This window comes from Anoplopoma fimbria, chromosome 6 (assembly GCF_027596085.1).
Source record: "Anoplopoma fimbria isolate UVic2021 breed Golden Eagle Sablefish chromosome 6, Afim_UVic_2022, whole genome shotgun sequence".
Lineage (NCBI taxonomy): Eukaryota > Metazoa > Chordata > Actinopteri > Perciformes > Anoplopomatidae > Anoplopoma > Anoplopoma fimbria.
The window spans coordinates 1,865,653-1,891,821 of NC_072454.1; the positions used below are offsets into that span (position 1 = coordinate 1,865,653).

General features: G+C 40.2%; 1 protein-coding gene across 2 annotated transcripts; it reads left to right on the forward strand.

Annotated features, from left to right (window-relative positions):
• Nucleotides 1–313: 313 nt before the first annotated feature.
• On the forward strand, nt 314–25,766 carry LOC129092449 (calcineurin subunit B type 1). Of its 2 annotated transcripts, none has more exons than XM_054600406.1 (6): nt 314–572; nt 10,841–10,880; nt 20,447–20,623; nt 21,655–21,714; nt 23,288–23,472; nt 24,441–25,766. In XM_054600406.1, exons 1-6 carry the CDS (start codon nt 570–572, stop codon nt 24,486–24,488), a joined length of 513 nt encoding a protein of 170 aa, XP_054456381.1. In that variant the 5' UTR covers nt 314–569; the 3' UTR covers nt 24,489–25,766. The 2 variants fall into 2 exon arrangements, with proteins under 2 accessions (XP_054456381.1, XP_054456382.1); XM_054600407.1 differs by lacking the exon at nt 24,441–25,766 and adding an exon at nt 24,213–24,265 and having other exon boundaries at nt 320–572.
• The last annotated feature ends 403 nt before the right edge of the window (nt 25,767–26,169 follow it).

The following is a 26,169-nucleotide window of genomic DNA, read 5'->3' on the forward strand; positions in this document are numbered from 1 at the left end:
ACAAAAGGTAAACCACACTTTGTTGTTTCATTTTTGCTTTTTAAAGCTGCAAATAATTATTTTCTATTCTGCAAAAATCTGATAATAAATTCAACATAACAGCTTCATATCACAGCCATCCTGCAGGTGCGTGTTCTCCCTGCAGTCCAGCTGCACAGCCCACAGATGGAGCCCAATCACAACCCCAGCCAGCATGGAAACAAACACCTCCTCCTCCTCCTCCTCCTCCTCCTCCTGCTTGTCAAACCGAGCCTCCTCCTCCACGGACCGTCCCCTCCCAGCGGGTCTCCCTCCCTCCGCCACTGCAGAAAAAGAGAGCCTGAAGCTGGGTGTGAAGCCAGGAGGAGACCTCAGAGAGAACCACACATACAGATACACACATATATATCTTTTATTGTGTATTCCTCTCCACAGCTACAGCTCCTCCTCTCCCTCCTCCTGCTGGACCTCCTCTCCCTCCTCCTGCTGGACCTCCTCTCCCTCCTCCTGCTGGACCTCCTCTCCCTCCTCCTGCTGGACCTCCTCTCCGCGCACATCGACTCCTGGACATCTGATCATCCGACTGCACGATGGTAAGCTGTTTCATTCTGTGACCCTGGTACCCTGTCTGCAGGGCTGATCTTATTATTGAACCAGGCTGATGTTATTGTTATTAAACCAGGCTGATCTTATTGTTATTAAACCAGGCTGATGTTATTGTTATTAAACCAGGCTGATCTTATTGTTATTAAACCAGGCTGATAAACCAGGCTGATCTTATTGTTATTAAACCAGGCTGATCTTATTGAACCAGGCTGATGTTATTGTTATTAAACCAGGCTGATCTTATTGTTATTAAACCAGGCTGATGTTATTGTTATTGAACCAGACTGATGTTATTAAACCAGACTGATCTTATTGAACCAGGTTGATGTTATTGAACCAGGCTGATGTTATTAAACCAGACTGATCTTATTGAACCAGGCTGATCTTATTGAACCAGGTTGATGTTATTGAACCAGGCTGATGTTATTAAACCAGGCTGATGTTATTGAACCAGGCTGATCTTATTGAACCAGGTTGATGTTATTAAACCAGGCTGATGTTATTGAACCAGGCTGATCTTATTTAAAGTCTGAGCGCTTTTGCTTTAAGTTCAACCCCAAAAAAAATAAAAAAGTGGAACCAGCCAATGTCTTATCCAGACATGTCTTCTCCAGATATGTCTTATCCAGACATGTCTTATCCAGATATGTCTTCTCCAGACATGTCTTCTCCAGACATGTCTTCTCCAGACATGTCTTATCCCTGCTCGTTATTACCAACAGAGGCTCGTGCATATGACTTTCCTCTCTATAATACACACGTTTTGCTTTTCAAACTCTCATTTGCGTCTTTGTAGCGCGACGCTGTGTTCACAGTTGCAACATTGTTTCCTTTGAGGCTACATTTGTATCCGTTCTCAGAGGTTCTTCTCTTCTCTCTGATGGGTCACTGCATTAAGTGTACTGGTACTATGATATATATGTGAGGGCGTGTTGCCTAGTAATGGGAGAGGAGCTGACCAGGCTGACCTGGATGAGGAGGACATGGTGTCTCTTCTGTCCTCTCCATCCATGAACAGATCAAACACACCTCCACACATCGATCATTTCCTGATCAATGATTGATGTCCTGATGGCTCAGAGTCCAGTCTTGTAGGACTGTTCTGTGTTTATCCGGATCAGAAAGAAAAAGACATATTTGTATTTCTTGCACCACTCTGTTTGAGCTCGAGGAAGCTTTGTTTGTTTTGGGTTTTTATAGATTTGGTTTCTTATTTTCTGTTCGATTCAAATATTGACGCGAGCCGTCATTAAGTTTACAGACTAGAGCTGCATCATTAATCATCCAGGCATATATGTACTATCTGCTTATTGTAAACATATTAATAACAATGCATGTCACAGATATGTTTGAGGTCATTTAGAAACACAGTTAGATTGTTTGTCCACCAGAGATAAGGTTGTTTTTCTTCTGTTAAATGTTCTTTTTAGTACATGAAATGAATTCTTTATAACGACCATGAAGAGATCTTTATCAAACATTTCTTAACTTCTCAAACATTAATTAAGATATTGACCCAAATCCAGTAATGTTCAGGCTAAAGTGGAAGCGCAAATGTCAACAAAAGTCAACTTTAATTGCACAAAAAAGTCTGACGTTAACGTTTAAATTGAATGTGTAACATTAAAAAGCAGGTTTACTGAGATATCTGGACACATTTGAAGAGTGATTAAAGATAACGAGATACTTCTTGGCCTGATAAATGCTCTTTAGCTGTCAGGAGCTCATACATTGTGAGTCAGATTAAGAGAAACGTTTATAAAATAAGATGGTTTGTTAAAAAATGAAACTGACTAACCCTAACCCATTAAACTGACAATATATAGACTGATAAGTAAAGCTGAAATGATTGGTCGATTAATCAATTAGTTGACTGACAGAACAATTTAGATTGTTTCAGTTATAAATAATGTTTCCTCCTTCTCAAATGTGAGGGTTTTTCTCCACTGAGTACTTTTACTTTTAATGGTTTAAGTACATTTTTACTGATACATACTTTTACTGAAGTAACATTTTAAAAGCAGGATTTTTACTTGCAATACATTTTTTTTACTCTGTGGTATTAGTACTTTTTCTTAAGAAAAGGATCTCAAAACATCTTCCACCACTGCTACTACTACTTCTAATACTACTATTGCTACTGCTAACACTACTACAACAACTACAACTTGAAATACCTTCAGTCTACTGAGACAGTGTCAGTAGTAGTTTCTGCTCCAGTAGACACAGTTTCTTCAGGAAATGTACGATTGTTCGTCTCTACTGTCTCTTTGTTTTTACACTGTAGTATTAGTACTTTTACTTAAGAAAAGGATCTCAATACATCTTCCACAACTGCTACTACTGCTACTACTGCTACTACTACTACTACTACTGCTACTACTACTACTGCTACTGCTACTACTACTACTACTACTACTACTACTACTACTACTGCTACTACTGCTACTGCTACTACTACAAAAACTACAACTTGTAAAACATGCCGCCTATTCTGACAGTGTCAGTAGTAGTTTTATGCTCCAGTAGCGACAGTTTCTTCAGGAAGTGTATGATTGTTCATCTCTCTAGTAAAGGATCTAAATATATCTTCCATCACTACTATTACTACCATTATCGCTTTAAATTATAGCGCATATAGAAAAGAACACAAGGGGGCAAAAATTTAGAACAGCATCTTTTGTCAATGACACTAAAACTTGACTTTTTTCTATAATAAATACATTAACCAGATGCTTTTGAGCTAAAACTGCTCATCCTTTCTACATCTGAGCCCTGCAGACGCCTCCACTCTCTGCCAGAGGGGTTGAAACTCGTGTCAGAGACAGATAGTGTCCCAATAATGTCCTGTCACAGTGTATTCTCCTCAGCTGCAGAGACACACTGTATCTTAAGCATGCAGTGGAATGATCGTGATTCTAAGAGGACCATATGTCGCCTAGCAATCAAGCGCCACCCACATGAGGATGGAACCGGAGATAAAGATGTGAAAGAGATAAAAAAAAAAGCCACAGCAGAAGTTGATGATTGAAGCTACGTGATCCATTCTGCACTGACAACCGGCCCGCTCCATCTGGAGTTCATTCTGCTCTCTGGCTGCAGCGCTCAGCAGTTCAGTAAACATCTATTTGTGTGGCAACTTTAGCCTCTGTGAAAAAAGTTTCAAGTATATACGTTGTAATTGACGGGTGAAGCAGGATGTTTAGGGGAAGTGCCGCACGAGAGAATCAAAAGTTGAAAAGGTCAAATGGATGTAAACATGAAGTAAAACGTAGTCACTGATGTAGGAGGAGAAGAAGAAAGGTTTAAAAAGCTGTTTCTATAATCTAGGATTTGACTGCAGGATTTGTTGATTTTAAATCACCAAAATAAAAGTATTTCTATTTCTGCCTCATCAGCATTCAAGGCATCAAACATGCTGCATATTAAAAACCTCTAGAAAGAACAGTTAGCCCGATATCAGTGGAAGCAGTGGAAGGAACATTATGGGGCTTCATTCACTGGGTGTTGAGGTCAAGACCACCTAAACCGAGACCCAGACAGGACCAAGACCAGAGTGTATCGAGACCAGGACCAGACCAGTACGAGTCCCACACTTCATGACACACTTACGAAAACATTGTTGTCTGTTCTCACACTGGTAGCTCTGCTGGTGGCTGAAGTCTTTGTCGTAGTGGAGGGCAAGTTAGTAAGTAGTTACCCATCTACAGAAAGTGAAAGTAATGACATTGAAAACCTCCACATTTCCTCCACTGCTTCTCCTCCGTGTAATAAAGTAGTTATGATTCTGGGTCCGCCGGTTATTGGCCCGTGATTTGCATGCTGTTCAAAGTCTGGCTGAGAAATGGAGCAGTGAACTCTATTTAAAGAGCGATCTGAGAGCACGGCTCCACTGCCACTTTGGAGTGCATCATAAAACCCGGCAGCTCGATACCTGCAGACACATTTGCGTGGAGTCCCTGGGGAGAAAAATACTCACAACACACTTTTTCACCTAAATAAATGATGTGTCAGAAACATGCATTGTGTGGAAAAGAAACTCAACCATGCAAAGCTCCTGTAGACACACGGATGTTGTTTTCATTGATTCCCCGTGTCATTTTTGCTCCTCAAAAGTTACCAGAGCCTAAAAGACGGCATCAAATTGCATGTTTTTATCTGATTAACACTCCTTTATCCCCTCAGATTAGAAACTGTATTTTGACTCAGCACTTCTCTTTAGACTGTCTGAGGTTTCCTGTATTCAGTGATGAGATGTGTTGTTCAGCAGATTCATATCCAGTTCACACATTTAGTTTAGTGGTTGAGTAGGATAAACATCTAGACATTGACTTGTCTGCATTACAGAGACATGTTGGAAACAAACAGTGTTGTTGTACATAAAGTAAACTCACACAGATGTTTGAGGCTGATCCTGATGTTTGTCCTCATGAAGTAAGGGGACACGTATTAGTCCAGTGTTTCTGTCAGCCCCTCCTCTGCTCTGCTCTTGCATTTCCTACAGTACACTGCAGCGTTTATTAATTTTTTAGGATTTATGCAAGTCATCGCTCCTCTCCAGCATGTTCTAGGACTGCACAGATTTCTATGTCATTTAAAGAGAAATGTCAGCTTTTTAGTTGTGTGTAAGGGTTCATAATTCATTGTCATTCTGCATCACAGGGTTGCACAACAAAATGCAGTTGTAGTCGGTTTATGTTAGGCAAGAAAAACATACAACAGAAGCATTCCTGTATTCCTGTAATGCATTTTATTTTGGATTTGCATCAGGAGGAATGCAAACAGCAGAGAATTCTCTGGGAAGATAATCTGGCCGGCATCCCAATATACAAAAAAAAGAAATCGACATTGGGTAAACATCGTCCATCAACTTTGACGTTTGTGCACCAAGAGTCGGCCTCCTCCGCCCGTCAAGTGATAAAGACGACTGACTCATAATAATGAGTTGGATGTGACTTTTATCAGATTTTTTTTTTTATGTCTGTGCAGTTTTAAAAACATAAGTTATTCCAGGAAACAGTGTTTGATGAACAAGTGTCCAGCCTTTCACAAATAATACTAGAACTTTAAAATAAACAAGAAATAGCAGGTGAGGATTTAAACGTTTTGCTCCAGTAACCTGAGCAAGTTATAATGAAATGATCCCTGACTGCTGACCAAATCTTAAGTATCTATCATTTGCTTATTGTACAGTCAGAGCAGGATACATTCTCATTTCCTGCCAAAGACGCCTCAGAAAAGCCGTCCATGTCTGCAGCTCCGTGTTCTGTCCTCCTCGGTGTCCAATGTGACGACTGGGTCTATAATTAGCCAGGTGTTTGGGTCGACTGTAGCTCTGCTGCTGAAACTCTTCATTATGCAAAACGTGTTTTGTGTGCTAAGGACTAATTGATTCTGAATGAAGCATGCATTACTGATGAGCCAACATCTCTCTATTCCTCTCTGTGCGTGCAAGATGCTTTTTTTCCCACTTTGTTCAAGTCCTTTTCTGTGTTTTCATAATCGTGACATCTGATATGCTCCGCTGGTTTCTGTATTAAGGAGCAGTACGAGGTGGTTCGTCTCAAGACATGACAGGAGTTACTCCTTACGTTAACCACCCCGGTGACCTGAAGCAGGCCTTAGGTAGTAAAGCTATAATCCTCAACACCAAATCTGCTTTGCTGTAAGTCTCTTTACCTCCAGGGACAGATCACACTTAAAGATACAGTTTTCTCTTTGTCTGTCATAGTTGTTAGTTATTGCGATTGTTTTTTTTTTTAAATCTTATATGAGCATGATAAGTTTATGTTGCCAAAAAATGCCAATTGGATTTGTCCTTCCGACCTCCCACTCGTTAACTACAGATTAAAACAGTCGCCTTAACGTGAACCGCTGATGTCCGGCCTGTCAATCGTCAAAGCTTTGGGGACGCTATAGAAATAGAAATAGAGTAGAACAGACATTTTCTGCAGTCATTTGACTTTTACAAAAAACTAGCTAACCAGCCAGCTAACCTCTAATTAGCTAGGTATTGTCTCCAATTAGCAAGCTAGATAACGAGCCAGCTGTCCACTAGTAAGCTAGTTAGTTAGTTAGCTTGCTTATTTCACCATTTTTTAATGCTACACTAATTACACAAAACGAGCTGAATAAAGTTGTCGTTCATCTGTTGAGAGCAGTGTGCTTTCCTGCGCTGTGACAAGAGTGAGTGGATGAAGCATTAAGATTTATTTGACTCTGGCTCTCTACGGTTCATAACGTTACTACTCCACTGATTCTTTTAGTGGTTTCTGTAAAACCTCACCTCAGTGAGTCTGTTACTAGACGTAAGTTTATCTGCTACAGTGGTTAGTAAAAGCAACCGTTCAAATATAAATGGCTGACGCTCTGACCGTCCTGCTTCATAGATTTGAATGGGAATGTCTGTTCAACTCCTATTCTATTCTAATGCACTCTTTTTGGCAACTCCGGTCTACATGAAGGGGATTTTCTGCAACTGTTCATTCGTGATGAGCTTTGACAAACATGAAATTAGAAGTAGAATCAAACAGATTTTCCCAATTTGTCTGCTTGTAAAGGCAATTTTCCATTTTTAGATCTGTGTGTTGTGTTAATGACAGCTGAAGTTGAGGTGCAGTTGCATTTATGATCACCAAACAAGAAAAATAGAAGTCTTAATGAAGTGTGCAGCCCATGCAGCACTGACAGCACTGTGTTTTTTATTATTATAACTCGTGGATCATTGGCAATTGAATCTCTTAGGACCCTTAATGGTCATGCACTAAAAGACAACAATGAGTCATTATTTTTTCTTAAGACCTGAGGACCAAAATAAAGGTGTGAACAACAACCTAAGTCTCATGTAGCATTGGTGAGGGTGCTCTGAGGTCCTTGAACGGGAGGACACCGGTTCAAGGCCTTTAATCCAGATCCTGGTGTTCTTAATCAGCTCGCTGTATCTCTACATCTCCTGAAATGCTCCTGTGCAGCGGAGCAAACAAAAGGTCCTTTCCCTTCAGGGAGTAAAGTGTCACTATTACCCTTTGAGCCACACAGGCAGTGGGACACCTAACACCAGTGAAGCACACGGCGCTACACTGGAATTTAATCCTTTTAAACTGGGGAGTGCCCAGTCAACTTGTTGTTCCACAAAGCAACACTGTGTGTATGTCAACGCTCTCCTGACAGGGTGTCAAATGCTAAGTCGCTCTCCTGGCTAATCCCGCGTCACCTCTTTCTCCACGCTGCTCTTAAAATACCTCGACCTCTCTGAGGTGAGTCTGCTGTACGGCAGCACAGCGATAAGCCAGGAGATGACATAACTGCCACTAGTTGTTGTTTTTTTCAACCGTTGTTTAGTAGTGTATCTGTGTGTCACCACAAGCAAAACAGAGTAGCACTGATTAGCTGTCATAAGGCTTTATGGTCTGTTTGACTCTAAATGGAGCATCATTTACTAAATGAACATCATGCTGTATTGAAGAAGACTTGAAACTAGAGATTGAGACCATAAACTCATGTTTACAATGTTTACTGAGGGAATAAATCAAGAGAGAAGTAGAGTCATTTCCTCATAGACTTCTATACAACCAGAGGAGTCGCCCCCTGATGGACAGGAGAGAGAATGCAGCTTTAACACATGAAGCTTTGGCTTCACTTTTAAGAACCGGAGGTTGCCTCCTGGTTTGGACCCTCAACTATGACATGAGCTTTGGGTAGGTACCTTAAGAATGATATCAGGAAAACAAGTGGCTAAAAGGAGCTTCCATCGTAGGGTTTCTGGGCTAAGCGTGATAGTAGAGCCGCTGCTTCTTTATGTTGAAAGGGTCCAGCTGAGATGGTTTGGCCTGGGAACGCCTCGTGGTTCTCCAGGAAGAGCTGGAAAAAGTTGCTGGAATACCCGGCCAAACCAGAAAAAGACAATGGATGGATAATGGATTGTAAAATGAGAATCCATGTCGGTCTGCAGCATAACTTCAACTCTACTTGCTGTCACAATCCATATCTTTGTACCCACAAAATCTAAAATGTTAGGGTTTACTGTAGTTTGTTTAGATTACATTGTGAGCAGAGCATTTCTTTTAAAAGTTAAATGTTTTTGGAATAAACAGCTTCCGAGCATTCCTTGGATGCATCTATTGTGGTCATGGATGGACTATCCCTAACAGATATTCCTTACTTCTATGTTTGGAAATGTCTGCTGGTAGAAACCTCAAAGACAGTATTGTTTCCACTAATTTGAGATACACCATTTTCACATTAACATTCTACAAAAATGGCTTTTAAATCCAGCTTTGTGGACCAGCAGCTGTGGTCAGTAGCTGTAGACGCTGTTTGCAGTCCGTCTCTGGATGCTTTAACTGGTCTGCATGTCCAGTTGGTTTCATGTTCCTGCTGGACATTTCCAATTTCCAGCCCGGTGTTTCTCCCTCTCCCTCTCAGCTGTAGAATCCCTGTCACATCAAGAAACAGTGGACACTGCAGTGCATGATGGGATGTGACTGCTGATCATTAGCCAAAGACACACACACACACACACACACACACACACACACACACACACACACACACACACACACACACACATGCACTGTCTCTGGATAACATGGTTCATTTAAAGATCCTTTGCATTGAATGTTGCATGAAAGAGGCTGAACATGTAGATGGGAAACCACCTCGAGGGGTTTGAGTGAAACATCCCTCGGAAAATGTTCCAGAATCCCTTTTAAGTGGCTTGTTATTTTTTGTCAAAGTGCATGCAATCTGCAGTAACTGTTACATTTGAAGCAGGCAGGTGAACCCAAATGCCAAAATAAACTAGTAATTTGCATAATAGGAATAAACAGTAGATACACTTGGATACAAAGGCAGGCAGGTCACAAGAAACAAAGATGTCTCTTCAACTGAAGACGACAAACAAACTGACAAAGAACAGACGGATATAAATACCCAGGCTGCTGATCAGTAGACGAGGCACAGCTGGAGTGTGAGAGGAGAGGGAAACGGAGTTATGAGGGAAACGACACTGTGATTGGATAAAAAGACAACGAGGACGAGAGACTCTCCAGAACTCATAGGATTTGTTAGTAGACTAAGAATTCATTAAAAAAACAAACATTGTTTCAATCATATGTCATATCTGCAATAGTTAAAAGTAAAGTATAATTTGCAAAATATCACTGTGTGTTCTACAAAACAGAAACAGTTGTAAGAGCAGAATAGTATCGTTTGTCGTTATGAATCAGTCCTGACCTGTGATGGACTGTTCTCTGTTGTTTTACTTGAAGCACACGTTAGCACGCAGAGTGTATGAGGAATTCACATCCACTGTTTGTAGACAATGAAGATGTTTCTCATTGAAAAGCAGTAAAGATTATTATTTTTTATAAAAGCGTTCACACGCGATCTCTGAACGTCTCAATGCCACACTGATAAAATCCTTTCATGTTCCAGCCACACCAGAGTAGATAACACGATGACTGCATGCAGGAATGCACAATATCACACTGCAACATCAATACACAAAGTACTACTAAACTATACTGGCTGAAGTTACAGTCCATTACTTTTACTGACCTTTTATTTAAAGACTCAAGGGTTCACAATCAGAGCCATTATATTTGCAGTCCTTCCTGATTCTGTAAGTTGTCAGGATGTAACCTCCTTCTCTGTATCAGGAGGTTTTATGATGTCAACCTTCTCTACAAACATTATGACATCTCTTAATGTTCAAGTACAAGAACACTGAATGCTCTTTACATGTTTTATTGTTTGTTTGACAAACAATGAAACATTCAAGTTCTGTAGAAAAATGTCTTAATCAGGCGGCAACCTCCAAAGTGCCAAAGCTAAAGTGTCTTAAAGCTGCATTCTCTCTCCTGTCCATCAGGGGGCGACTCCTCTGGTTGTATAGAAGTCTATGAGAAAATGACTCTACTTCTCTCTTGATTTATTCCCTCAGTAAACATTGTAAACATGAGTTTATGGTCTCAAAGTTTCTCTTCAATACAGCATGATGTTCATTTAGTGAATTATGGTCCATTTAGAGTCAAATAGACAATTTGCATGAAACTTGGTGGAAGATGTAGCACAGACTAAGGAGAAACCTGTGATATTTTGCAGTGGTTACTCGCATTATTTCTCATATATTGAAACAGCCTCTGCAGAGGTCTTTGCTCTCTTGTTCTTCTCTTCTGTGGTTGTTCCTGTACTTCTCCAACATCTCCAGTTAGAACATGAACTGACACCTCTGTTTCTCTTTCTCTCTCTTTAGGGAAATGAAGCCAGTTTCCCCCTGGAGATGTGCTCACATTGTAAGTATTCTGAATCTTTGCTTGCTCCAGTTGAGAGCTCAACAATGACACCTTCTACGTCTTTATACATTTTGCTGTGTGGAATGGTGCCTCTGCCAAAAACAGTGATATCATCGTGTGATTATTTTATCTATACACTCATTTTATGCTTTTATTTTTCATGTGTGGGTGTTTGTTAAATGTAATCTTGGAACCAAGCTCTCGATCTAGACCTTTGAGCTCATTCTTTGTCCACCTCCCTCATCCCGACCTGATAATACATCAGCTCAAACTTCTCATCCTTGCATTGCTGTAAAAGTCCTCAGAGATGCAGATTTGCTTCGCTGCTCGCTTTGGTGTGAACGTATCGTTTTGGTTGATATGTTTTGGTGCCACGGTTAAGAAGTTGTAAGAGGCAAACGTGCATTAAATTATAACATGCAGGCTGATTATGATCTCTAGGTCTTGATCCAACAGTGCAGGTAAAATGAGGATTTAATTCACATCTTTTTCTTATTGAATACATTTGAGCGATTTTATCTTTTAATAGGGAGAAGAAACAGTAGATGAATTGCTCTGTTTGTAGCTCAGAGTTAAACTTTTGAACATAATGTGTAATATTGAGATCATCTGCCAATAGAAACACAAACATATTCAAAATGACACTTCCTGTTAGAGAGGGCAGAGCTGTGGCCTTTCCATATTTAGCTTGTACATTACATTACATTACATTACAGTCATTTAGCAGACGCTTTTATCCAAAGCGACTTACAATCAGTAGTATATTACATATCAGTATTGTACTACTGTAAATCATGGATGCTGGTCTGCCAGGCCTTCCAGGCATCCCTCCTCCAGGATTACGCCCCCGTGGAGAGGGGGAGTTGGATTTGGATGATGCATGACCCTGAACTGAACCCAGCAAGGACCTTCGCTTACAGTCTGCAATATTTACAGCGTCCCTCTCTCTCCGTATTCACCACCGTCTTTACAAGATGCTGAGGAAACATGGCATGCAATAACATTAAATAACCTTATTTACACTAATAACAGACATTGTTTTCAATAATATTTAAGGATTCAAGGATCATTTGTTTGTCATTATGCAACACAGGGATGCATGACAAAATGTAGTTGTGTCCCCATTTGTAACACAAAAAACAAAAGTGCACTGTAGTGCATTTTTTGAATTTGCATCATAATGAATACAAACAGCAGCAACGAAAACAATTCTCTGGGCAGATAAAATGGCCGACATCTTCACATAAAACTCCACATGATGAAAACATTGTCCATCAACGATGACTGTGTTTGAGCATCGAGCATCATGATGTAAACACAGAGTCCACCTCCTCTCGTCACACTGGAGTCCTGCACTCTGCTCTGCTGTCCGGCCGCTTTCATCCATCTTATTTTTTCCTGCAACCGGGCATCAGACAGCCAGGAGCATGCTGGGTAGTGGAGTAGCCTCAGGTCCTAGCTGGGGGTCAGCCCTCTCCTCCCTGGGACTGTTTGGTGACGTTTGGTCCGGCGGTTCTGGCTGGTTGGTCGGCCCGTGGGCGGTGATCGTCTCAAGTCCGCTTCCTCTTCAGATGTTGATGAATGTAGTCTGTCATAGTCCATTAGTGATAACCCCCAAAAAACAAACAAATAAAGACAAAAATGTAGCGAAATACATGGGAGCTACAGGCCGCAGCATGTATAAGTACCGCCGTTGCCATAGCAACAAATACACACACATAATATCAAACTAATCAGTCACTTAATAAGTAGAACAACTTGAAAAGATACAACATATCAAATGCATATATTTTAGTATTTAGATACTTAACTTTGAGGATTATACAGGATCTTTTAAATTTGCTTTCCTCTCACATTCTCGTTTTTTCGTCCTCTATTTCTAAGTTTCTCTCTCTCTCTCTCTTTGGCTCCCTCCCCTCCTTCTGTGTCTCTCGCCCTCCACCGACTGAGCAGCTGTTGAGCTCGTCAAATGCTCGGACAGGCAGGAGTTGGCTGTGAGGAAACCCTCTCATGTCAGATAGATTACCCCCGCTGTGACCTCAGTGAGACGTGAACCAACTAAAGTCTGACACCAACTCAACCTGTAACGCCCTCATTCGACTCTTCGTTTATGTTTGTAAGATCAACACAGTTAGTCTCTAAGAATCACCTCCATAAGATGAAAGTAAGGTCATTATTTCATGCTGGGGCATGAATTTCAAAAGGCCTGAATTCAGTGTGTCAGTGCTGCTGGCTTAGCCGGTAATGGCCTACTTGTGTGAGCGTGCACACACAAACCACACACACACACACACACCAGTATGCACTACACACAAAGTGCATGCACGCTCCCCACACACAACCTCCCTCGTGGCATCGTGCTCTCACAGAGAAACGCAGCAGCGAGGACCTGAAACCACGGCAGGTCTGTTTGCAGCCGCCCAAAAATAAACGTGGTGGAGTTCCTTGTTGCTAGGGGTTTCCCTGAGGGCGGGAGCCACGGGTTGAGTTGTGGGTGGGGGGGTTTCTGATGACGGAACGGCTATAAATAAACACCATCAGCGTGTTGACTGCCCTGCCTTGTCCTTTAGTTCGGTCCACGCCGGCGAGCTGTGCATTATCAGAGCAGCCAGAGCAATCAGACTAATGCATGAGTCCTTTCTCCCAGAGAAACCTGTGTGTGCTTCTTTTATAAGTCCCATTAAAGCGACCTGATCCTTCCAGACTCTCAACAACAGAAACACGATCAAAACAGTCGGGAGACCAAGTCGCCTTCAGCTGTTTGAACTTTAACACTAAGCACAATTTTAGCTCATAGAATATCCTACTATGACTTTTTCTGATGTGTAGAAAAGTGCTGCCTGTCCATATAATCAAGAATACAACGCTCACAAATGTACTGGTTTATGCAGTTTGGAGTGCTGTAACGATAGCAACAGAATAGGAGAAGCAGGATGGTAAGAGCGGCGGCCATCTTTATGTGTAACTTTGCCATTGCATCCGTTGTAGCAGACTAACTTCTGTACGAACTAAATCGACTTAAAGGAAGTCGCGGACTCAGCGAGGTGGGATTTTGCAGTTACGACTAAAACCAGCATTGGAGTAATAACGTTACGAAGCGCAGAGATCCAGAGTACATGAGACAAATCTAACAGTAACTGCTTCTCCAGCTCGCTGCTGTCTGTCCAGGTGTTTCCTACACGACGCCGCCCCCTCAATACAACCCCATTATGCTGATATTCACAGTGTCATGTGTCTCAGCGGTGTAATTACTGATCCGTTCTCCTGTTTACCCGCCCTCACACCTTCTCCGGTGCGTTTGGAGAGCTGTACGCCGCCACGGCTGTAATTATCAGTAACACGCCGGCTTTGTGTATCACTTCCTCCACGCTTGTCTCAGTTCAGGTTCGCCGTGTTAATGCAGTCACGTGTCTCCATTAATGTGCAGAGAGGGTGAACCGCTGAGCTTAAGAGGACAAATTCATTAATGACATGTTGCAGTTAGCAGGGTTTGTGATCACACAGCTGTGCTGCAGTTTACTGGTTTGCTTCAGATAGCTGCTAGCTGAGGTGACAGATGTTGCAGGACATGAGGAACTGAGATTGTCATCTTCTCAGATTCTGAATTTATTAAGTACTTCCAAAAATAGATTTCTAAAAATGTTATTTTCTACAAAAGAAACTAGATATTGCAGCTGATGGACAGTAATCCTACACACTAAGTCACATTAGTTCAAATGTTTTGTTGAAAAAATAACACAAAAGTTTTATGGTGTTATTCTATGTACAATATGTTTTTCAATGTAAATTCTGAGAATTTACTTTCTGTATAACTTTAACTTCTTCAGGCCTTTAAACACTTGAGGCTGTTTTTTTATGATTCATTTGTTTATTTTTTGTGTGATTAATTCACACCTTAATGTACCTTTTCACAATAAAAGCTCTAGACATATAATAATTAAGGCCAAAAGAAACTAAACTGAAGACAAACTTGTAGACCGGCAGGAAATCCAACCCGAGGAACAAAACGCAGACGAAGACACGAGCAAAACCACAACAGCGACCTGAAACCGAAACAGGGAAACACTCGGACTAAATACACAAGAGGCTCATCAACTAGTGAAACACAGGTGTGACAGAAAACAGGCGGGAAAAAAAGGCAAAGAAAGGAAGTAAAACCAAACATGAAACAAATACCCAACATCATGACATCTTTAAATCATAGTTTAGATATTATGACTTACAACTTTGTTGTAAAAAGTGTTTATTTGCACAAGCACATGACTCTCAATATGCAGACTTAAAGTCCAGTATTTGACACACAAAACACACACACACTCATACATACGACTATAAAGACACAGGTGGACGACCACGGCAGTATGTATTTAATGTTAATTATGTGACAGACGTAGTGTTGAGCCTCCTGTGTGAACTCTAAAGCTGATGACATCTACATATGCATGTGTTTTCATGCATACACCTTCTTTCATGTGTGTGTGTGTGTGTCTGTGTGTGTGTGTGGGCTACTTTGGGGGGCTAACGGGTTCTAGTTGCCTAGTAACACAGTTGAGGGTGCATACAGCGCTTATGAAAGTGTGTGTGTGGTTTGTCAGTGTGTTCAGTATATGAGATTATCATAATCATCTCACACTTACATTGGGTCTCCCTCAGAGCGGCTCATTAGCATACAGCAGTGTGAGGAGCCTCTGTGAAGAACGTTCCTGAGTGAATTATTCTGCTGAAAACATATTTTTCTATATTATTTTATTAAAACAACATTGTATTCTCTTTCTGTGAGGTGTAACAATTGTTTTTGCACTTATATGCAAATAAAAAAATAGTGATTTAGGGTGATTAATCGTCACGTAAAAAGCTGCAGCTCTACCGAACCTTCATCCATATTCTAACTAGACACACTGGACAGAGTCGTGCATTCGGGTGTCAGTTTGAAGCATCGCCCACATCGTCCCAGCTGCCTCTGCTGCCAAAGGCTCAGACATGAGGGCCGTGACCTGAAGCTGGGGTTAAAAACACGTCCTGTTCCTCTGCAAGACGGTCATGAAGGACCATAAATGGAGCATAATTTACTAAATGAACATCATGCTGTATTGAAGAAGACTTGAAACTAGAGATTGAGACCATAAACTCATGTTTACAATGTTTACTGAGGGAATAAATCAAGAGAGAAGTAGAGTCATTTTCTCATAGACTTCTATACAACCAGAGGAGTCGCCCCCTGGTGGACAGGAGAGAGAATACAGCTTTAACACATGAAGCAGTGACTTCACTTTTAAGAACCAGAGGTTGCTTCCTGGTTTGGACCCTCAACTATGCCCCCTGATGGACACTAGAGAGAATGCAGCTTTAAGACACGAAGCATCGGCTTCACTCGGCAGAACCGGAGGTTGCAGCCTGGCTACGCATCCATGAGATAACCTGCCAATCAAACGCTGTAGTTGCACTCTTTTTCTGTGTCTGGTCCGCGGTGGAAGCAAGTTGACGCAAGTTGACACTCATGATAACTAATTATTTTTCTGTTTATTTGAAACACCTGTTAAAGTAACAAACATTAGATCAGCAGAACCGGAGATGCATGGTTGTAGCACCACAAAATACGCATACACTCATAGATCTAAACCTCCAAACAGCAGATGTTAATAATAATTTTAAGAGTTTTAATTATATTTTGATGATTTTCCGGATTATAACAGTAATTGCAATTTTTTTTATTTTAAACCAGGATTATCCTGAGATGACATTTTTGTTTCGTCCCAAGCCTACACAACTTCCTGTTTTTTGTTTTTTTGTTTTGTTATGTAAAAAAAAAGGAACACATAACCAATACTTCATATTTCCTGTGCTCTCTTTTTCAGCAGCAGTATTCTTCGCTTCACTCTGTAATTATACGTACAGGTGTTTTTGGGTTAAAAATAATAAGAACATCTCGTACCTTTCCTCTCTGGCTCTCATATTTGTGTTCACACAGCTGTGACAGTTTTTCTTATTTGATTCTGTTCTTCCTCCTGTAAGCAAACCAAGACTCGCTGGCAGCTTATTATCAGTTTTTCTTTTTGAGATGTTGGCTGCAGTAGAGAGCTCTATACTGACTGGAACGAGTTAATAAGAGCTAATGAGATAATGAAAGTTAAATCAGAGAACCTTGTTAGTTCATTTTCAGAGAAGCCACAGACCTCCAGCTGTGATATGATGCAGGAGAAGAATTAAAAAAATACACAGGTTTAAAAAAAGCTGTACTCTGTATCGGCAGATATGCAAGTTCAGATATTGGAACCGGCAAGGAAAAATGCTATAAAGGGGTTTTGTCTTACAGTTTTAAGATTTTTCATTTTAAGAGCTGGCGTCTGGCTCTTCATATTTAACATTTATCCATTGTGGGAATGAAACTATGTTTTCTACACAGGAAGTTAACCATGCTACTCTCTTTCCATGTCCAACCTCGCTGTGGCTCAAGTTCATGTTGAACTCCACACTCTCTAGTTCCTGTGTCATCTCCTCTGTCCTCATTAGGCGATTAAACAGCGTCCTATTGCTTTTTAATTATGAAGTTAGAAACAAGGAGAGCTGCTATCTCAGCTGGTTTTGCATCATCGTGCAGAATGTGGCGTGTTTGTGTCAGGAAGAAGGCCGAACCCTAAATCATGAATACATTAATAACCACACTATCATGCTCATATCCAGGTTCATACTTGTATTTTAATGTTTTCTACTAAAGCATGTTTCAGGCTTTCATTTTTAAAGGCACCTTGACCTGACTTATAAACAAAAGAAAAGACATGGACTCAATTTCTACAATATGTGACCTCAATACTTTGATTTACAGTGGTGATTATCTGTAGCTTTGCTGCTGCAGGCCGATAATGTAACCGTGTCATCGGCTGTGAACAGGAAGCACGAGGCTGCTGATAAGTGTCTGATGTTTTATGTCAGAGGACGGCCGCCTGCTCGGCACTGATAACTCACACCTAGTGGACACAGAAACATCGTGGTGTGTATCAGATCATGTGCTCGTGTGCAGGTTCATCTTGTATCAGCAGTTGTCACCATGACAACGTCCACTTCTTATTTACAGTCTTTGGTTCTAACTTTCTAAATAAGACACTGTTCCAACTGTACCAACTGAGTATTTGATGCGTAATTGTACATAATCTTAATATTGTACGGGGCTTTATATCATATTTAACCAGAACAAGTGACATATTATATCAGTGTTTTCTTTCAGCTGCTCGAAGAAAAGTGCAGAAACCTGAAGTTGAAGCGTTTCAGTTTTAACGCTGCGGTTAGTTTCACTGCACTCGGTGCCCTTCAGTGTTTTTATAGCACCTCTGAGCAAACAAAACTCTTTGTTATCTTTGATATCGGCTTCACTATTAGGCACTGAAAGAACAAAAACACACACAGACAGTCAGTCCAGTAGAGGGGCGTTACATCATAACTGGTTTATGTGCCAAGGACAATAAAGGTAGAGCAACGGTTTGACTGAACTCAGCGGCTCTGATAAGATCTGTGATGTAGAGTTGTAACCGACAATAGACTCACAACTTCTGGTTTCTACTCCTCTAACATACTCTGTGATTAGTCATTGAGGTGATGTACAGCATGTTTAAACATTAAACCAAAAACACAACCCACACCTCTCTCTCTCTCTCTCTCTCTCTCTCTCTCTCTCTCTCTCTCTCTCTCTCTCTCTCTCTGGAATAACAACTTGAACTTGGAATAATTAACATGTTTGTCTTGTTGGTTGAACACAGATCTCCTAATAGATTTCCCCTCATTAGATGTTTTTATGATGATGATGATGATGATGATGATGATGATGATGATGATGATGTAGAGCTCAAACTGAAAAATACAACAATGAATACAAGGTGACTTTGTTTGTAATAAGTAAAAAATAAATAAAGTGTAAAGATATCTTGAAATAAGATGTAATATTTATGCCTTTCAAGATAAAAAGAGATTCTGGAAATTAGCTGGGAAACTCATTTCTTAGCTATATTTCACTTGTATGAGGAAGTTTTGTGTTATGCTCAAAAGTAGTATTTTTTTAGCAAAATATTCAAGATGTATAAAAACATGTCGCTATATCTCACTGAGATGTCACTCGTTAGGTGATTGTGTCTCATACTAAGTGTTAATATTTTGACTAGTAAATAAATACATTTCTTAATACATATGTGCAATGTAACTTTTTCAACATTGTGCAATTGTGTAATTTTTTTACATATTCATATATATAATGCACAATACTACTTTTCTATTTTAGTTTATTTTAGATGCTGGTGTCTTATACTTATTTATATTTTTACTCTTTTTATTCTTACGTGTAGTAAATTTACTTTTTCTATTTAAGTTTACTTGTTTTACTAGTAAACTACTTTCTTTTATTTCCATTCTATATTGAACTGGTGTCATTATTACTTCTTATAAACTTAATATTTAATACTCTATTGATTTTTCTTATTTTCCCGTATTTTTCATTTTTTACAGTGTTGAGAGCCACTGATTGTGAACGTCACAGTGTTTTCTCATCTATTTAAGCTTCTCTTTTAATTTGACTGGATTCATGATGAATTTGAATGCTGACAAAAATGCAAAAAACATACAACTTGTCCTTTGTGAAATTTCATTTTCCTCCCAGTTGTGTCCAAAGTAAAATAAACCTGACTTGATGTGAACTTTTCCACATTATTATGACCGTTAACATCATAGTGAACCCTTCAGTGTTATCTTCTGTCCGTCTGTCCTCATGGAGGTCAGTAAACCTGAACTGAACCTCGTCGTCCCTCCTTCTCCCCCTCGTTACGTATTAAGATTAATAGATATAGCCTTGTCTCATTTAGGAGCCCAGATTAAAGCGGGCCGTGTAGTAGTTTTGTGGTTGGCCGTTTGGATCACGTGACTGTGTGTGAATGAGCTTATATAGTAATTATCAACCGGCTCTGTTATTGTTTGTGGATTACTCCTCCTCACTGTTCAGTGGACGGCTGCAGGGTTTTCTGTTTCTGATGGCAGAGGAACGAACGATACAGACTCGTAGGAAAGCTCCAGTAAACAACAGATGCTGTGGGTTTGTAGATGACACCTAGATGTATATGATGCTGTATATGATGCTGTTTCATTTATCAGAGCATTTCCACGGCCGTTCGTTTGCAATCTAGCATGTTTTAAATACCTCATGTGATTTTTCTGTGGAGAGGAGCAGGAACACAGCGTCCTGTGGGTCTGCAGCGCTGAGAGGAAGTGGTGTACTTGACCTAGCTGCAGGTGTTTGCCTACTAAAATGTATGACTACTGTTCATGCAGGTGTTAGGTAGGATATTTATGTTTCATATTAATAACCGCTGGCTTAGTGCATGTGTTTTTTTTTATCTATCTTGGGAGAATATTGCTCATTATTCTTCTTCTCAAACCTCCCTATGTGTCTGTCAGGGCCTCATGCATCTGACTTCATGATTTGTTTTCTAAACAATTCTGATGATCGAGGAGAAAATCAGCTGTAAAAAAGAAACATGTCTCATCCGTACCCTCTCTTTTCTCTCCTCTCTCTTTGTGTCTGTGTCCAGTCGATGCTGATGAGATTAAGAGGCTAGGGAAGAGGTTTAAGAAGCTGGACCTGGATAACTCGGGCTCGCTCAGCGTGGAGGAGTTCATGTCGCTGCCGGAGCTGCAGCAGAACCCGCTGGTCCAGAGGGTGATCGACATATTCGACACGGACGGCAACGGAGAGGTGGACTTTAAAGGTGAGCATTGAACCGATGATTTTACAGATTTATTCTGGTCCATGTTGGTCTGTGACATCACGACACTGCTGTTAATGCTGTCGGTAGAAGACTTTATCATATTTCAGAAGGGCTTTCTCAAAAATACTAGTTCAGTGTTTGAATTTTTTTACAGTTTTTATGTTGCAGTGACACCAAGAGGTTCATTTGTCTTCTTTCTGACTAAAATAAGGCCTCAGTAATTCCTTTTATTTGAGCAGAAGGCTTCTTTATTATTCCGCCAGCCAACTCACATTAGAATCGATTTACAATGTGAATAGTTTTTTTCCGATTTGCAAGCATCCAGCTCAGTTCATCCCTAAAGTAAAGGAGCAGTTGCATCGGTTACAAAATCATCTGTAAAACACGAGTCTATAAGTTAATGAGTTCTATGAACAAAAGAAGCAACAACACTGCTTTGAGAGTTACGTCAACATCAAGAGAAACATTTGAGCAGCAACTTATCTGCTACCTTAAAGCTAATTCTCCAAAGCACACCAGATTTCATTTATAAATAATGACATGAAAGAACCAAAACTACGAGAGTCTGAAGGCTGAAAAGAACAGAAAGATGGAGGAAGTCTGGGCCTAAAAATAGTCAGACTTCCATTCTCAAAAGAAAATAAAAAACAAAACAGATAGAAAAATAAACTAAATGATGGGGAGAAGAGATCCTTCTTCTTCAGTCCCCCTAAATATGTGTTCTTAATCACAGATCAGAGTATGGAAGAATGTAATATTGAGTGGAAATATGTTTAAATTGGAGCTGAATATGAAGTGTGTAAAGGAAAAATGATTGTTCTAACCTTACATATATATGTATATTTGACAGAAGTCCTATTGAGCTTTTCATAAAGGCGGTTTCACAAGGACGTTCTTATGTGAACCTTCAGCTTTGTTAAGTTGTTTGTTGATTTAAATGTCTTTGTCGTATTCCCTTTAACCTCAGCTGTATTAAAGTGAAGAAGGTGCAGAATATCCTCATCTCTGACCGTTGTTCTCTCCTCTCCCAGAGTTCATCGAGGGCGTCTCACAGTTCAGCGTCAAAGGAGACAAAGAGCAGAAGCTCCGGTGTAAGTAGAGCTGCTCCTTCATTTAAACATCACAGCATCACTGGTTCAAGGTCTCTCATCCCCAAACACATATGTTCCTCCTGCTGCTCTGGGACCTAAACCAGCCTGGGCTTTGTCTCCTGGGTCTCCCCCGTTCTGTTTGTCTCACCCGGTCATGCTGATGAGACAGAACAGTCCTCTGGGGAACAAGATGATCAGCAGAGTCTGAAACTGCGTATGGCTCAACCTGCTGAGTGCTAGTGCAGTAATAGAAATGTTCTATATTATTGTTATTTTTCTACTAGTGTTCAGTGGAGTTTGTCTCTAGAGTTAAGCTTAAAGATAGAAAGCAAAGAGGCTGAGAGAACATGGAGCAAAGTGTGTTAAGACCGAAGCCACATCTGAGAAAAGGACCTAAAACTCACGACTCAAGATCAGGACAGTTAAAAGTGTCCAAATACCACAGCGGGAAATCCCTTAAAGACTAGAGACACAGAGGTACTGAGATGAACTGGGAGAGACAAAGGAGAGGAAGAGGAGGAGGAGGAGGAGGAGTGATTGGGATCAGGTGAAACTGATCAGGACGGAGAACACACACACACACACACACACACACACACACACACACACACACACACACACACACACACACACACACACACACAGGCAGGAAGTGAAGTTATATGAAACACGAGGGACAAAATATAACAGGAAATACAGAAATTACATAAATGTGAAAACAAGGAAAAAACATAACTTAAGGAAAAAACTTAAACTTAAGAACAAAACACAACTTAAGGACCTTGACGAGGTTTTATAAAGTTTAGCTGGAAACCAAACAAGAGTTTCAGGTTTAATCATTTGTTGTTGTGTTGGTCTGATCACGAGTTTACTGCTGAAGACTTTAATGTATCATCTGCAATAAAGCTTTTTCAACATTGTTCATTATTACTTTTAATATATATCATGTGCAATGTAACTTTTTATTACTTTTCAATATCATGCACAATATTGCTTTTCTATTAGTTTCTATTAGTATTACTTCTTATACACATTATATGTTGTATGTAATTAACTTTTTCTATTTTAGTTTACATATTTTACCAAATGTATTTGACTCTTTTTGCTATTCTATTGTGCACTGGTACAGGATAACATTTTATAAACTTAATATTTATTACTCTAATGTGTATATATATTTAAATTCTTACTCTATTGTTATTTCTTATTCTTTGATCCAACTCTGACACAAAAACTTCCTTTAGGATTAATAAACTTCTATCTTATATTACTCAGACAAATATTCTTGTTAAGAGTTCGTTGTTTTTTTTTACAGAGTTTAGAGTCGCTGACTGTGAAGGTCACAGTGTTTAGTTCAGTGACCCTCGTACATTTGTAAACATGTGTAAACACATTTCAGCTTTTCATTTCTTGATGTTGAACAAACTTCTCTCTTATCTTAAACGTAGCTGTCAGTCTGCTTGACGCCCCTCAGAGTTCATTCATCAAAGACACATCTGGAGCTCTGCAGATGTTCCTGTGTGACTCTTTTGTCTCTCTCTCCCTTCATGCATAAACTCACCTGCTCTCACAGTCGCGTTCCGGATCTACGACATGGACAAGGACGGCTACATCTCCAACGGAGAGCTCTTCCAGGTGCTGAAGATGATGGTGGGCAACAACCTGAAGGACACGCAGCTCCAGCAGATCGTCGACAAAACCATCATCAACGCAGACAGAGACGGAGACGGGAAGATATCCTTCGAAGAGTTCTGTGCAGTAAGTGTGTGTGTGTGTGTGTGTGTGTGTGTGTGTGTGTGTGTGTGTGTGTGTGTGTGTGTGTGTGTGTGTGTGTGGAGTATCAGACCAAGCGGTAAATAAAAGGTTATGTTTATTATACGTTGAGACCATCCAGCTGAAGGTTATCTAGCAATATTTACAAAGAGTACAACTGTGAAATATACGCTTATATTCATAGTGAGAGTTCATAGTACGTTGACATTATTACGAGTATAAGAAGTCATTTATAAAAGCACAGAGGTGGAGGTTCAGAATGAGGAGTGTTCCTCCTGCAGTAACATACAGGGAGCTTCTCAGCTGAATCTCTGCAGAGAGAAGCTCGTTGCAACACAAAAACCTTCATCTTCTTTGTTGATTTGGACTCAATGCGACCGGCCGTAAAGGAATATTTCACCCACAAAATGACCATTTCTACATCTGATTTAGATCAGTCCATCAAGACTTTTGGATGCATGAGAGAAAATAGATATTTTCGTAGAATTTGGAAAATCTCTCTGAATCGGTTCAGAGTTTTTCATAATGTGTCCCCTTTAAATCGTGGAATAAAAACACTTTTTTTATGTTTTTTTCATAGCAGACAGTTTGACTTGTCAAATCAAGAAAAGAACAGGTGTATTCAATAACATTAATATCAACTGTTACATTAACAGTCATGTAGCAGACGCTTTTCTCCAAAGCGGTAGTATATTACATATCATTCATTCACACACTAATGACAGGCTACCATCAAGGTGCCACCATCAGACTCTAACTAACATTCATCATCCAGTCCACACCGATGGCCTTCAGGAGCAACTTGGGGTTAAGTGTCTTGCCCAAGGACACATCGACTGCCGAAGCCGGGTATCGAACCACCGACCCTCTGAATGGAGAACTACCTTGCTCTCCACTACGCCACAGCCGCCCCTGTGGTATCAGTAACACTGTCTGTCTTTTCCCCTCTTCAGGTGGTCGGAGGTCTCGATATACACAAAAAGATGGTGGTGGACGTGTGAGTCCTCCTCCCCCTCCCTCCCTCCACGACACTCGCTTTCTCCCCCATCTCTGAAGATCTGCTCCAGACGTCCAGCAAAGCGCTCTCTGTGCAACTCAAGTATTCTCTCTCTCTCTCTCTCTCTCTCTGTGAAGCTTCTGTTTTCTTCTCGTGAAGCCGTCGCTGAAGTGTTATTGATCCGTAGATCCTCTCAATAACTCGGTCGTAGCACTTAAAGAGACTGAAGGACATTTTGGATGATGGGGGGGAACAAACGGGCGTGGTGATGAGGTTGGTTCATATTTCATCTCTTTTGTTTTTTTGTTAATTGTTATTTTTGATATTTATTTTTTTGTCTTTTATAAAGAATTCAGAATACAAGTATATATATCTATGGTTTGTCTGCACATGAACACTTGACTTAAACAGAAAGAAGGGTATGAAGTGCCAACCAGAACATATCCACAAACCAGTCCACGTTATTACCCATAATGCACTTCAACAGACTTCACACGGCACCACCTTCACCCTTATTACAGTCATAACTGTTTTTTTTAAGCTTACATACGAGATGTTTGGATTAGAGCTTCCAGACACTTTGAGCAAAGCAACTCATTTTTTCAACACTTGATAGTTTATTTCCTACTTAAGAATGTGTTTATATCTTCTGAGATTATCTTTTGTTTCTTCGTCATGACATCATTAGCTAGAAATAAATTAATGCCAAGAAAATGTCTTTCCAAAAATAATAATTTTGTGGCTGCAAGCTGATACACGGTTTATTTCTACGTTTACCGGCGTGCATCCATAAAAACAATCTCCAGAGTGACGACGCTCACACCGACAGATGAACTGTAGAGGAACCGCTAGAGTTATGGACGGACTTGGTTTAAGAACAGTACACAACAGTTTCAGAGACTTATCTGCAGGCAGCGATTCTTTTTTTAAATGAATAAATATGTGTATATTAGGTAATCAATGTGTGCTCAGCTTTAACTGTTTCTCACGAGCGCTTCTGAAACCTTTTTCTCGGTACAGCCCAGTTTTCTTTCTTTAACGCAACACGAACACTTTAAATCTTTACTCATTGGTCAGAGCGCAACGTACGGAAGACGATAAGAGTCATATGTGTGAAAAACATGTTCATTTGTGGCTTTAATCCTCCTCTGTAGAAAAGGGGAATAGACTTTTTTAGTTCTTTTGTAAGTCTAAAAAAATGTGGCTTCCTCTTTTACTTCTTTTCCTGTCGATCAATTTATTTTCTCCCCCCCCACCCACAAAAACAAAGTTTTTTATTTCTAATAAAACTATAAACAGCACCAGGAAAACTTATTTAGAGGTCGACTGCAGGTGTGACGGGAGCATTTTTTTTTTTTTTACAAGTAATCCTCATTTACAGATGGATGCTGATGTTAATATATTAAAGAATTTCACGGTATACAATATGGATGCTGCCAAACGCAGGTAAATGTACACATATTATGAGAGGAAACCCAAATGACCTGAATCACAAGTAACTTTTTGTATTTTTTAATATCCGGTCTGTGAGATGCTTCTGTTCGGTCTCATATCTGATCCCGTCTCAAACTGCCACACTGTACTCAGCTTAACGGGGACGTTTTGATGTTTTCTTTTTCTTTTGTATACAAGTCTTTGTTAAATGCAGTTCTGGCTCTCTGTATAGATCAGACGCGCTTTAGTTT

Excerpts from the sequence above, each read along its gene's own strand:
- LOC129092449 (XM_054600406.1), top strand. Across the intron at positions 10,881-20,446 it reads CCTGGAGATGTGCTCACATT|TCGATGCTGATGAGATTAAG; the intron begins GTAAGTATTCTG and ends GTCTGTGTCCAG. Across the intron at positions 20,624-21,654 it reads CGGAGAGGTGGACTTTAAAG|AGTTCATCGAGGGCGTCTCA; the intron begins GTGAGCATTGAA and ends CTCCTCTCCCAG.